General features: G+C 36.3%; 1 protein-coding gene across 2 annotated transcripts; it reads right to left on the reverse strand.

Annotated features, from left to right (window-relative positions):
• Window positions 1-303: 303 nt before the first annotated feature.
• htatip2 (HIV-1 Tat interactive protein 2) lies at window positions 304-11,874 on the reverse strand. Of its 2 annotated transcripts, none has more exons than XM_028793853.2 (6): window positions 11,732-11,874; window positions 8,342-8,531; window positions 8,057-8,164; window positions 5,638-5,775; window positions 4,474-4,535; window positions 304-1,702 (listed from the first exon to the last, which is right to left on the reverse strand). In XM_028793853.2, the coding sequence occupies exons 1-6, from the start codon at window positions 11,857-11,859 to the stop codon at window positions 1,477-1,479; spliced, it is 852 nt and encodes a 283-aa protein (XP_028649686.2). In that variant the 5' UTR covers window positions 11,860-11,874; the 3' UTR covers window positions 304-1,476. The 2 variants fall into 2 exon arrangements, with proteins under 2 accessions (XP_028649686.2, XP_028649685.1); XM_028793852.2 differs by having other exon boundaries at window positions 11,610-11,839.
• Between the last annotated feature and the right edge of the window lie 3,334 nt (window positions 11,875-15,208).

Below are 15,208 nucleotides of genomic sequence, written 5' to 3' on the forward strand. Positions count from 1 at the left end.
ATTATTTTTGTTTACTGAGAATTTTCTAACACACTGCAAACTCCAACTTGCGTACAAAATCAGGCTATGAATCTCAGTAGGAATGGATCTTGTTCATAAATCTACAAGCAAAATCATTAAAATGATAGAGATAAGTCATTCCAAGCAAGTATAATTTGGTGATGCAAACTAATTATCGATGCACTTAAATATTTTACTTTGCCTCATCTTTTATTACGCTATACTTTTTCAGACAATAAAAAGTAAACAAACCAACTAGTTAGATATATTTGATCTATTTATATTTAGTACTTGTAAACAGAGTTAGCAACAGTGGACCTTTATTAAAAATAAAAATAGCATACAAATTACATTCATTCAATTCACAATGTAAGGCTAAACATTATACAGGACAAGCACAATGTTTTACAATTGGTAATGCCCGTCTATACTCACTGCCATATTAAATAGACGGATTCTTTACTCTGCAGTTCAAATTTCTTGTAATCCCTTTTTTCCAAACCTATTTTTTTTCTGAAAATACAATTATAGGCACAAAAAATTAGTCTACTGTACTTAAGACACTTTTATTATGGAATGTATAAATTGATATTAAGCAGCTAATATGTAAGGCATAATGAAATTATATTTCAAGCTGTTCACATCATGTTTTAATTTATCGCTAACTCAACTAGTTTGCTTCCTTCCCTTACTGATAAAAGATTAAACCATCATTTAAGGTTCATGAAGTGTCAAATTCTAATAAAAGATAAATATTTCTGTAAATGTATTTGAACTAAACAATACAGCTTCTCAAATGCAATGAAAAGTTGGCACTGATACATTTTTTACATTTATAATAGTTGTTAATGATTGATTGGTTTGCAAAACGTATCAGTTCCTTAATTATAAATGAACACACATTTACTGTCAGATGACTATTTCTCAAAGTTTTGAAATCCCAAAGCACCAAGAAACAAAAAGTACTGAAAGAGAAGTTGGTTATCGGTTACATTTATTATTGCTAAAGGCAGACATGTATTTCAGTCATATTTATGACATATAAAGAGCTCTCCCAAGCAAGAGTTAGAATTTTCTACTTTTAATATGCTTACATTTAAGAATGTGCATAATTTATGTGATAAAAAAAAAGAAAAAACCTGAGTATGACGTGTTGTGTCGGTGAAAATATAAAATAATCTCTGTATCTTTGCATTATATATACAATTATGTATATACAAATATATGAATGAGTTTTATGTAAATGACATAGCTGTAGTAGTTCACCTCATATTTGATACTCGGCATGCAAAAGCTTCATTTATCTTAACAAAGCTGCAGCTACTGGCCAATGGCAATGTTAGTGGGATAATTTTTAAAAATCTTTTGGCCTTACTGTAGTAATATCTAGCACAGTAAAGTTATTACCACAATGTGTGTAAAAGGGTACAGTCTACAGAATATATCTTAAACACTTGTAAACTTATTTTCCTTTCATCACTTTGTTTCATTTTCCCAGAGTTGCCCAAGATTATAAATTGCTTTATTTTCCAAGATTTCCACTTTGTTATCAACATCAATAACAGCATTGTTTATCATCGCCCTAGCTACAAAATTAATAGGAATAGTAATAGCTGTTGGAAACAAATGGGATAAGGGTGAAAGAAACTTTCTGGCCATCCATTCTGTGGGGCGAGACTCTTTTCGGTCAACCAGAAGCATTCTGTGGGAATAATAATTAAAAAAAAAAAAAAAGTTGTGTTAAGTTACACCCGCATGTTCTCATATGTAACCTGTAAAGTACACAGCAGTAAACGAAGTCAAACTAACTGCAATTTAACACTACATTATTGATGTTTGAATTTCAGGGATTCTTCCCTCAAACTGTGAAGATCTCTGTTTAAACTCTGCTTTTTTGCATTCATGAAAATTACAAGAGACAAACTAATAGGTAGAAATATACTGTATACATATGCATATCTTGTAACTTGTTCTGTTATGCAGAAGGAAATAAAATGGAAGTTCAAGGGAAGCCACTCGGAACGGAATTAACAACTCCAGCTGCCTCAAATGTTTCCAAGAAGGGAACTTCATCATAAAAAACACATCTAAAAAGAATTCCTGAATATCCAAGAGATAAAGGTGCATATGTGTATTACTATACCAGACTAAATGGACAACCTATGTATCAAAAAAAAAATATGAGGTCAGCTATTGCCTTGTCCAAGACACCTCTTTGTATGAATATGCTGCTTTTGGGCCAGGCATGTTTGGTAAGTCTCATCCTGCATATCCCTTGAAATCTGCAGCATGACTCTGGCTATTTCTACTGGGGGCCCTCTGCAGTAGCTAACAGTTTATTGGAATTTGATGTCTTGAAGAAATGTTATTTCAATAAATTCAAAGTAGCTGCTTGTGCTCATCTTCACTGAACTGTGCATATACAGTAATCCCTCGCTATATCGCGCTTCGACTTTCACAGCTTCACTCTATCGCGGATTTTATATGTAAGCATATTTAAATATATATCGCGGGTTTTTTGCTGGTTCGCGAATTTCTGCGGACAATGGGTCTTTTAATTTCTGGTACATGCTTCCTCAGTTGGTTTGCCCAGTTGATTTCATACAAGGGACGCTATTGGCAGATGGCTGAGAAGCTACCCAACCAGAGCGCGCATTACATATTAAATAAAACTCCTCAAATATATTGTGAGCACGGGGGCTGTTCGCACCCCTAGAGGATACGGACGCTCGTCTAAAAATGCTGAAAGATTACCTTCACGTTGCTCCCTTCTGTGCAGCTGCTTTATCAAGCGACATGCTTCCCGCACGGTGCTTCGCATACTTAAAAGCTCGAAGGGCACGTATTGATTTTTGATTGTTTGTTTTTCTCTGTCGCTCTCTCTCTCTGACATTCTCTGCTCCTGACGGAGGGGATGTGAACAGAGGGGCTGTTCGCACACTGGCCCAGAGGATACGGACGCTCCTCTAATAAATGCTGAAGACTACCTTCACATTGCTGCCTTCCTTGCAGCTGCTTAGTACGGCGGTGCTTCGCATACTTAAAAGCCAAACAGCCCTATTGATTTTTGTTTGCTTTTCTCTCTCTCTCTCTCTGACATTCTCTGCTCCTGACGCGCACTTCTTTGAAGAATTGTGAGACTGAACTGTCATCTTTGTCTTGTCATGGAGCACAGTTTAAGCTTTTGAAAAAGAGACAAATGTTTGTTTGCAGTGTTTGAATAAAGTTCCTGTCTCTCTACAACCTCCTGTGTTTCTGTGCAAATCTGTGACCCATGCATGACAATATAAAAATAACCATATAAACATATGGTTTCTACTTCGCGGATTTTCACCTTTCACGGGGGGTTCTGGAGCGCAACCCCCGCGATCGAGGAGGGATTACTGTACAACATTTCACAGATTGGGCTGTTAGAATTTTTGGTATATCATTTATTCATTATTATTATTATTCATCCATCTATCCTCTTCCGCATATCCGAGGTCGGGTCGCGGGGGCAGCACCTTGAGCAGAGATGCCCAGACTTCCCTCTCCCCGGCCACTTCTTCTAGCTCTTCCAGGGGAATCCCGAGACGTTCTCAGGCCAGCCGGGAGACATAGTCCCTCCAGCGTGTCCTGGGTCTTCCCCGGGGCCTCCTCCCGATTAGACGTGCCCGGGAACACCTCACCAGGGAGGCGTCCTGATCAGATGCCCGAGCCACCTTATCTGACTCCTCTCGATGAGGAGGAGCAGCGGCTCTACTCTGAGCCCCTCTCGGATGACTGAGCTTCTCACCCTATCTTTAAGGGAAAGCCCAGACACACTGCGGAGGAAACTCATTTCAGCCGCTTGTATTTGCGTATTGTATTAATATTATTATTATTATTATTATCCATTTCTGATTTTTTTTTTTTTGCAACTTTTTCTTCGACTTTTTGAAAAACACATTGAGCTACAGTATTAAATTTTGTGCAGCATCCAATACAACTTGGAAAAAATCAGTAATGAAAAAAAGCTTACAAGTATGTATTCTGCCCAGATTAAAATATTTAAAAGAAAAAAAAACAAAAACAAAAATATTTAGAAAAAAAAAGAATAAAAGACTATAACAAAGCAAGAGACCATGGTAAATTGTAAATAACACAAGTGATATATCCTATATCCTAAATATATCTGGCAAAGAATATATGCTTTCAAAAATAATAACTTGAGAGTCACTCCCTACAAAAATTACAAGATCACATACAGAAATTCTTCTGTTAATTATGAACCGTCTTCCTATTTTGTTTTGCAATGGAAGCAGGAATTGGATTTTGTCTTCCTGAATCTGTTTAATCCAAAAACATTTAAGGTTATCTCTCTGTGCCTTTCTTGAGTTTTTGTAAGAAACCTGAGACATTTTGTTAATATTTAACTGCAAATTTTTACTCAATGCTGCATATCAATTTGCAAACTAATGATCATCATAAAAACATTTCTATCATAGTACTTACGCAGGCCTAAAAATTGAATATCTGACAAAGTCTAATGCTTCAATGTCAGCTTCCACTTGACCCTGGAAAAGTGAAACAAAAGAAAAAAAATAACTTACTATATGCTTTATTATCTGAATATTTTCCCCAGAAATGGGGTTAATAATGGCATTTCTTTGCATCTCTTCCAAATTCATCTAACAAAATCAAGGTAGCATGACATTGTTTACATTTTGACCAACAATACTGTCCCATATATTATTGTTTACTAGATATGTGTTTATGTGTGTAAATGTTGTATCGTTGTTAACTGTTGCCATATTATATGTGTAATGTCAAAGCACAAACTTTATCTGCACAGTAAAAAGCAATGCACAAGAAAAAAAGTAATTGTAATAACAGCTTTCCACCAGAGAGGGGCATCGTGAAACTTTTAACAAAGGTAAAATGAAATGCAGCAAAATTACTTGAAAATATGTTATACCATCCTACTGACCAGGGGCCATAAGGATTTCTTCCATATTCTTATGACTAAATCTGGAACTATTTGTGAAAGATTAAAGGTGTTATTTTCTTAAGACAATGCTACTTATCTGACAAACAATACCGAGAAATTATGTATATATTATTTGTACATCAGGAGTATGCAAAATTGCTGAAGCATGGACTTTACCCGCAGAAAGAATGGTTCAAAGGAATACCCTCAGACCTGTTTTTTATTATTATTTTCTTTTTCTAAGCTAAACATTTATAATGTTAAAAAAAATGCAAAAGGCATACAATTAATGCCTTCAAACTAAATCAAATTTGTAACTCCAATGGTAAATGCACTCTCTTTAAAGAATATTATGTATACCTGCATAACTCTGAAATGGATAAGCAAGTTAGAAACAACAAGCAAGATGTTAAACTTGTAATAAGTATTATAAGACTAACAAAGGAAACTTAAAAAATGTGCAATTTAGATTGATTTATTTTGAAAAGTTTGTCCTGAACTAATATTTACTTAAATAGCGAGGCACTCAACTTTTACATACTAACCTGTTAGCTACAGGAAGAAAATGCAGAGACCTCATGGTGTTTATCCTAATCCCTAATGATCCTTAAAGGCAAGCACCCTGTGGCAGCAAAGCTTACTGATGCATGGCAAAAACAGCGCTCATCTTAAAATAAACAAAAACATACCTTCACTTTTAGATACAGAAAGTTGCTTGTTTTTTCTGCGCCTTTAGATGACTCCAAGTTGAAATGCGAACATCCTCCTGCTTTTGCTAACTCAGCTGACTTTAATACATAATCATGATCCACACGAATAAAACCCTCCTGTAAAAAGGTGCAAAGAAAAAATAACTTGTGTAGAAAAGTGTAATATTCCCACCATATGCAGAAAAAATGACTATTTCTGTAAATTAAGAAATGTTAACTTGGATTATTGCAACTCAAAACTGTCACCACAACTACTGTATTTTTAAATCACAAACTTGCATCTTTAGTTGCCTTGCAAATCTTTAATTCTTGTCATTCTTGCTTCAGATAATCTTCAGCCTAAGAGTTAATCAGTAGACGGCCAGTTTACTAAATCAGTTTCCCTACCTCATTATTCCTATATGCAAGTGAGAATTTCACTGTACTATGTACATGTGGCAATAATGACCCTACAGATAACATAGGCCTTTTGCTGTCTTGCTGTGTACTGTATAAAGACAAAGTCATTTACTTGCTTTATGCTGCCTTATTTTAGTTTTATGAAAATACCCATATATACAATTTTACTGTAAAAGATCACTAGATAAAATATTTAGCTTCACTGTTTTGCATCATTTTCTGCTAAAAGGAAGAAAAAAAACAGCATGCCCAATTCCTCATTTAAATAATTTCAGATTTAAAATAAAAGTATTAATGTGCAAGTGAGAAAATAATTAATCAGACTGGGAAAGAATGCACAAATATCTTGGTGGTTAAAGCAGTTGAATATTAAAAGTTAAAACAATATTTATGGGTTAAAAAAATGTGCTTTGATAGGCTGATTGGCTTTTCATCCCTTTCAATCCTAATATGAATATAAATTGAATTTTATGTTTACATTAAGCATTTTTTTAAAATAAATGTTGTAAATTATATCCGTTTACGTTGGAAAAATCTGTAATAATGCTGTTGACATTGATATAAATGCGTGAATTAGGTTTAGCTTGGGAATGTAAATGATCCTTATTGAAGGGAAAAAAAAAAAAGCAGTCCAGTCAAGAGCTGACAGACTCCAACGCCAAGCCTCATTGGTGCATTTAAAATTTTGGACGCTGGCCTTGGACGGAAAGCATTGCCTCATTTTAATGTTATTCAACGCTTGTATAATGATGAGTGGATTAAATCAAGGCCTTAATTATTTTGGCTTTAGTTCTGGATTAGTCCTCTGTACTGACAACTCCAATTCACTGGGGCCATTTGATGAAATGGGAACTGACATAAATACCGCGGCTCACTTTCAATCCGATTATCCAGATAAATCACATCAATACTAACCCAAGCAGAGGACGCTGGCGGTCTTTTTCTACCAGGCCTGCTAACAACAGACAACCTTTCCCAGCATACAAGTACCCACGCTGCTACCTCCTAGACCCACGCTACACCCATCAACTTCCCTCAATGGGGCCTATTCAACAAGGTGACGCACACTTTGCCCCACATCAACCTAAATATTGTTTTATTAGCAACAAATAGACTCTGAACCCTAAAGAAATTTTCAGATCTTCTAACTTCAGGAATTTCATTAGCTTTTAAAGGTTACAAAAAAGATGGATCCACAATGACCGTCTTGTATTCCTGCAGCTCCATAGAGGTAATGAGTATGTATGTGAAACTATTTTGCAGCAGTTTTAAACTTCAAAAACATTAGCAATAATGCACTTCACAAATCAACACACAATGCCAGTTCAGAGTTAAGTATTCTGTTGCTGACACTACATCCCTTTTCTCCAGAGAATGTATTATGGACCTTTCAAACGACAACCAATAAGGAGCTAAAAAAAATAGGCACTGAGGCAAAATATAAACTTCCGTTGAAAGGAACAGGCCCCTTCTTTGATGGGAACCTAAACCCAGAACTTTGACTACAAAACATAAGGTATAAAACTTAACAAAAAAAGAAATTAACCTTTAAAATGTTTTCTTTATGGCAAATGTACTTCATTGAAATGTTTAAAAATGTATTTACTAATACAATATAACTGATTACTTGATAAATAATTTTGTTTCATATTAATACATGCAGAAGAAATCTTTTAAACTAATCTTAAAGAAAGAAAACAGGAATGTGCAAGTCCTATATACAGAAAAACACCTTTACGTTATGAAGAAGCCAAATGTGCCTTTTTCAGTGTATGTTGTACAAATATTCTTTTAAACCATTAAATTAAAGTTTCACAAAAGGATCCTTTTCATTGATCAACTGATGAATACAAAAAACAAACTTGTTTAGTACAGTTATTTTCAAAGTTAACATGTAAAACAGATTAAAAAATTTTAAATACAAAATGGACAAAGGTTAATGCTTTTTAAGTCTTTCGGATCCTCAAAATGAATGCTAGGAATATCTCAATTCACTTACTTCACCTGCTTTTGCTTTTGTTGTGCCAAGACAGCAGAAACCGACATCATGTCCTTCAAAGGCAGATGCAAAATCATCTAATTTTTCAAAATCCACGACCTCTTGGACCTAAAAAAAGTTGCAAATGAATTAGTCCCTTCTCAATATGCACAAAATCACGCACATACCACTATGAAGACACTAGCTACATTTGATAACTTATTGATTGGGGAGCGAACAGCTATCAATACTTCTGTCAATTGATAAAGCATTGACCTGGAAGTAGGAGTCTGCATTTTGACCCACCACATTTGTATAGGCTTCATCTTCAAACGTTAACTTTCTTCGACCAATAAGAGTGATTCTGGAGAAGAGCTGGCTTTGCAATAACTCCTTAAGAAGCACTTTTCCCGTTTCTCCTGAAGCTCCAAGAATAAAGCAAGTCTTGTTTTTCGCCTTGTAATTCTCTTTAAGTGTCTGTAGGTCTTGTGTCATCCTGGAGGATCGAAAAAAGAAACAAAAAAATACAACATTCCTTACTTCTTTAGGTATATCGTAATAATGAAAATGTGTTACACAATATGTCGAACATTTCACTTAGTACAAAATTTACCATATCATATATAATGTACACTTTAATTAAACAAAATCCAGATTAGATGTAGTATATACCACATAAATGTCTAAAACACTTGCAGGTATCAAAAAAGAAAACTTACTTAACAAAAATCTGTATAACAGTAAGACAGTATTAGTAGTAAATGCTGTTTCCTCATAGCTAACACGAGTTCAGTTCCTGGTCCAGCCTATAAGGACTTCTGCAAGTTTCACCAATTTCTACATTTTTTTTAGGTTCTCCAGTTTTGTTCAGATATGCATTACATTGACTGATGACTCTATTTTTGAGTGTGGGAGTGTGCATGAGTAATGTGTACTATTTAGTGGTTCCTACTTTTCATATGATGTTCTCAAGATAAGGTTCTACCTTCTGACTATCATAAAACTGGGTTAAATGGGTGCCGTAAATGTATGAATGAATATATTTAATTTGTATCTTACCCCATACTAACGTCTGGATGTCGCTTTTACAAAAATAACTTAAATAAATCAGTGGATAGTACTGCTACTTCATGGATTCTGCATCCTGAGTTAAAAATTCCATGCCCAGATTCTGTCTGGTGGGAGAAAATGTAAATTCCTCAACTGATGTTTCCCTACTATATTACAAAAAGTTCTGGAGGGTAGGTTAACCAGTGATTCCAAACTAGCCACAATGTTAAGGTGGATAATAATAATTATTTACATTTATATAGCGCTTTTCTCACTACTCAAAGCGCTCAGCAATTGCAGGTTAAGGGCCTTGCTCAAGGGCCCAACAGAGCAGAGTCCCTTTTGGCATTTATGGGATTCGAACCGGCAACCTTCCGATTGCCAGTGCAGATCCCTAGCCTCAGAGCCACCACTCCGGATGTGGATGAATGCATGATTGAGACCTGGTTAATTGGTGACCCATCCTGGGCTATTTCCTGCCACATGCCCCATGCTGCTGGGACTGGCTTCAATCACCCACAAATCTCACCAAGGATCAAAGAAAAACTGTATGTATGCAATATACAAAAATAATAAAGAATAAAGAACAATATTAAGGAAAACACCTATTAATCATAAGAAAGAAAGAAAGAAAGAAAGAAAGAAAGAAAGAAAGAAAGAAAGAAAGAAAGAAAGAAAGAAAGAAAGAAAGAAAACCATCAAGTTCAACCCTTTGCATTTCCATAGTGATAAATGTCAGTATGCCATTGTTTAGTTATATTTGAGAACTTCTGCTTGGATTTTCCTTCCATAGTCACATTTTATATTAACTATCAACTCCACGTTGGTCTGGTATGGCTGGGTGCATCAAGAGTAGTTTAATGTGTCCTGCCTGATGCATCTGAGACAGGTAAAGACCATCTGTGACACCATAACTGGATTAAGTAGGTGGGTTTTAAAATGGATGGATTAAGTTACAATGGAAAATGACCACATTTGTAAAAGAACTAAAGCAATACTTCACAGATAGATACTTTTCATTAGAAATTAGCATACTGTAGAAGAAAGATGGGATTATTCAAGACTTAAAGAAACACTTGAAAGTGTTAAGACTATACACTAAAATTAAAATTTGATCAGTATGAGTAAATGTTCCATGCATATACTAAACTAAGACAATACCCCTGTATGTTTGATCACCTACCACACAATTTATCTATCACACTTATGGAAATTTCCTCCGTTTTTAGCAAAACAGCAAATCCTATTATCAGTCAGTGGCTTTTTTGGACCTTTGTGAAATTAGGTTTTAGATTCTAAGAAAATCCTCACTTTAGTCTAACATTTTTGCTTAATCTGGTTTTACTTCTCATGTGTTGCTTTCCAATTTGGGTAGTCTCTATTTTACTCTTAGATTTTTGTGCAAAGTCTAAAATTTGTTTCTTTACTCATTTGCTATGTTTTGTTTTTTTCTCATGCCTGTCTTGAACTCACGTTATGCTGGATTTACCAGTTTACAAGAACATTTAAATTCAATGGCATTGATGCCTATTTGTTATCCAGTAGACTCTAATGACGTGCTTTTGAATCGGTAGACTAAATACTGAAACGTTTTCCGTTTAGGTGCTCCTTTTCTCGTTCTGTTTAATCCAAGAGCACGTTTGCATTACATAAATGTGTTCATGTATTTGTTTTCTAACCTCATTTGATCAAAATTCACGATTTCAGTAAGTCGACTGCAAAGCTGACCGCGCAGGGTACTGACTAACCGCGGACGAGGTACCAGTCCACTACAGGACACACACACTCGTACACACGACAGAATCTTAAAGGCATACGCAATTCGCCAAACATGCTCATCCTTATTATCTGAGAGGAATAATGGAGTGCCAAGAGAAAATGCCACTTGGACAAAAAATGAAAAGCGCTTGGCTGCTCTCAAGAGCCTTGAGCATGGGGAAAGGCGCTATATAAATAAAATGCATTGTTATTTATTATTATTATTATTATAAGTAGAAAAGTTTTAACGTTTTCTTTTTCATGACCGGTGCTATTAAATAAATTTGGCAATAGTATACGTTACAGGAGAAGAATTTTAAGTTTACATATTTATTGAGATGAGATTCCCGAAGAAACAGAAATCCCCATTCAAGAAAGAACGTTTCTGAAACAAGAAGCCAATGCTTTTAACACTTCAAAATGCATTTTATCAGCGATTAAGATTCTTTTCCAAAGCAAAATCCGATTAAAACAACCGACTCGCCTTAAAGCCCACGATTAGAACAGCATTACATTTAGATTAGTTAATAAGGCTGTATATTTCTATTGGGTTTATCCGGAGATCGCTTTGGATTAACACAAGGTGATTGTCGCCGTCTAGCCTCAAAACCCCGCTGCGAATCCCCTCGCCTTCTAGCCGTAAGGTCCTGAGCGGCGCTCTTCCAATGCCAGTTTCTACACAATGACAACTGCTTCATGCGCAGTGACGTCACAAGTGTGGCCACTGAAAAAATTGCTGAAAAGGAGCAAAGGTGAGCCACTCTACCTGGGGAGGTAGCCCTGGTCCGAATTCTCCAAATGGTGCAGTAACACAGCTACCCAAAGAACCACAACGCTCACCACCACCACTACAAAACCGCGACAGTTGCATGCGTTTCGCGTCATTACCTCACGGAAAATGAAAACCCAGCAACGTTATGAAAGCGGAGAAATGAACTGCAAAATACAAACATCAAACATGCGAAAACGCCGCTCCTAGCACTTCCTGCTTTAAAACAGGTTTTGCACATGAGCATGCGCAGTTCCAAGGACGCGCCAAAGGCATTAGAGATTCTGCGCAGACTTGTTCGAAATGCCGCTTAAACGCAGCAGCCAATCAGCTCCAAAATCTGCGCAGTCGGGTTACGAATGGATTCCGTACGTGTACAGCACACTAGAAATGTCGAGAAGCTCATGTTCACAGCCGAGCTGAAATAGTCAAAAGAAGACGAGACGATTACGTAAGAGCGTTAAAAAATATTTGGTAATGAAAAACGATAACGAATTTCAAAAAAGAGATGGGTGCAGAAACCTCAGCATGACACCTCAAAATGATCCACCTGCTGTATCCTCCCATTTTCTGCACCTCATTTAAGATTACTATAATGCAGATTACTAGTTCAAGCTTACTGTAATTGTATTTTACACAGGGCATAATGAAATTGTCACATTGAACAGCCTTTATTCTGCAAAAAACAACAGGCTGGCATGTTTCTTAAGAAAGATGTTTAATTTTGGTTATTTCTGAACCAAAGTGAACAGAATAGCAGGTTCAAGCAGTGCAATTGCAGAGGTTCCTCTAATAACTAATTAGTATGTATACGTGGCTAATTAAGAATACTGTAAGTTATGGGAGTTTACAATTGAAAACTGAAGGAATGTCTGCTGAAAATAGGGCTTTGTTGGCATATGTGAATAATAAATTAAACAACAGTCATTTCAAGCAGTTATAACCATTAGAAACACTAGTAATGTCTGGGATATATTTTAAAAATCCATTTAATTGTATATTGATAAAAAAAAGTATCAATTTCTATCAAAAACATGAAAAGCCTATATGTGTCCAAACTTTTGACTGGTTATAAGAGTTTGCATGTGTGTTTTTGTAAGTATGTATATATTACTTGTATGCTATTTACATTAAAACCACTCACAAGTGTAGTGAATAACATTGATTATCTCATTACAGTGGCACCTGTCTAGGGGGTGGGATATATCAGGCAACAAGTGAACTGTCACATCTTGAAGATGATATCTTGGAGGCAGGAAAAAAAGGCAACTGTAAGGATCTAAACACCTTTGACAAGGGCCATATTGTGTTGGCTAAACGACTGGGATAGAGCATGTTCAAAACAGTAGGTCTTGTGGGGTGTTTTCGGTTTGCAGTGGTTAGTACTTACCAAATGTATTCCAAGGAAGGATAACAGGTGAACTGGCAATAAAGTCATGGGAGACCATGGTCCATTGATGCATGAGGGGAGAGCATGCTAGCCTATCTTGTCTAATACCCTAGAAGGGCTACTGCAGCACAGATTGCTGAAAAATTTACACAGTGAATCACAACTTGTTGCATATGGGACTGCGTGGCTGTGGACCAGTCACAGTGTCCATGCTGACTCCTGTCCTCCACTGGAAGCACCTAAAATGGGAACATGAGCATCAGAACTGGATCATGGAGCAATGGAAGAAGGTGGCCTGGTCTGATAAATCTTTGGGGATTTTTTTAAGATCTTGCAAATGGCTGAAGGCATCTGCATCACTCTCCTGGGGAAGAAATGGCAGTAGGATGCAAGGTAAGCAAACAAAGACAATGTGATGCTCTGGGCAATGTTCTGCTGGAAACCCTTGCATCTTGGCATTCATGTGGATGTTACTTTGACATGCACCACCTACCTTAAAGTTTTTGTAGACCATGTATACCTTTTCATTGCATCGGTATTCTAGATGGCATTGTCTTCTTTCAGCAGGATAATGAGATCTGTCACACTGCACAAATTGCTCAGGGATGGTTTGATGAACATGGCAAAGACTTCAAGGTGCTGACTTGGCCTCCAAATTCCCCAGATCTCAATCTGATCAAGCATCTGTGGGATGTCCTAGAAAAAAAAGTCTGATCCATGGATGCACCACCGTGCAACTTACAGATCTGCTGCTAACATCTTGGTGCGGACACCTTCAAAGATCTTGTGGAGTCCATGCCTCAGAGGTTCAGAGCTGTTTTGGTGGGACAATATTAGGCAGTAGTTTTAATGTTGTGACTGATCGGTGATTGTACTTTATATATATATATATATATTATAAAAAGAAATCCTGTCCCCTGTCCTGATAGTCTACTATACGTGATCTTCTCGGAAGATAATTTAAAGACCCGCGAGACGAAAGAGACCTGCCACAGTGCGTCTCACGGGAACATAGAACGAGAGTCTTGCAAGACACACCCCACTTACAAGCAATATCAAAAAAAAAATCAGTAGTGTAAAGGCAGTCATGCAGCACATACAGCTCCAGGGATCTCAGTGCATATAAAGTGTATAAGGCCAATACGGTAGAAATGAATAGGGTAGATTAAACGAAGAAGAAAGAAAAACACGGAGAAAAGAGACTCAAATGCGCTGGACAGAAAAAAGAGCAAAAAAGAATAATCGAGGTGCAAATTCAGAAAATAAGGAAAGTAATTATCAGCCCGGAACAAGTGGAATTGAAAAAAAAGCACGTCCAATCCGGCTCAGAATTAAATGACAGTGAGTAAAAGACAAAGTAGAACTTCATAGAGATGTTTACAAACGTTGGCGCTAAACACATGCAGAGCAGGTTAGAGACCATGAAACCAGGGAAATTAGAAAGGCTCAAAAAAAAAAAAAAAAAAAAAAAAAAAGTTTGCGCTCTACACATGTGGAGAAAGCTAAAGGATATGAAAGTAGGAAAATTAGAAAATATAAAACAGTTAAGATCGCAGTAGCGCAAACAAACAAACTGCCTCATTTAACTATGCACCAGTCTAACTTTGGTTTTGCACAATAATTACTACACTATTGCACCTTAACACTTAATTCTACTTTATTCACATAATTTTACTTATTTATTATGTTCTATTATACTGTTATCTTTCAATCTATGACTTTTTGTTAATCTAACTGATATTCTTCTAACTTTGCACAGTTTTTGATAAGCGGATCAGGATGCATTTCACTGCGTGTTGTCCTGTATAACTACGCATGTGACAAATAAAGAATCTTGAGAATTTCAAAAACGGAGTTTACCGCACATGCATTTATTGGTTACTTTGTTAATGTATATATATTTATCTGTCTGCTTATTTAAAAACCTAAATATACCCCAGGAGTCAAAAACGTTCTGTCTAGCCCTTGTACAAAAACCTAGACAAAAGCTGGGGTAACACCTTGGTAAACCCATGTACTTTTGGAACTGTGAGAGGAAAATAGCACAACTTTACAGACAGGAGTCCAATGCAGAACTCTACTTACTTTTTTACTTTGTAAAAAAAAATCAACTGCTGATGATGTAGATCGTTTTGTCTGTGCTGAAATTCCAAACAGAGAAACCTATCTTGACCTCATTAAAAAGATTCAGTATATTGGGACTCGC

This window comes from Erpetoichthys calabaricus, chromosome 2 (genome assembly GCF_900747795.2).
Source record: "Erpetoichthys calabaricus chromosome 2, fErpCal1.3, whole genome shotgun sequence".
Lineage (NCBI taxonomy): Eukaryota > Metazoa > Chordata > Cladistia > Polypteriformes > Polypteridae > Erpetoichthys > Erpetoichthys calabaricus.

What these genes read in the sequence shown, in the direction of transcription:
- htatip2 (XM_028793853.2), bottom strand. Translation starts at nt 11,859, where the DNA reads ATGCTCATGTGCAAAACCTGTTTTAAAGCAGGAAGTGCTAGGAGCGGC. An exon ending in ATGAAGCCTATACAAATGTG is followed by an intron (nt 8,165 to 8,341) that starts GTGGGTCAAAAT and finishes AACTTTTTTTAG; the next exon opens with GTCCAAGAGGTCGTGGATTT. An exon ending in CAAAAGCAAAAGCAGGTGAA is followed by an intron (nt 5,776 to 8,056) that starts GTAAGTGAATTG and finishes ACCTTTTTACAG; the next exon opens with GAGGGTTTTATTCGTGTGGA.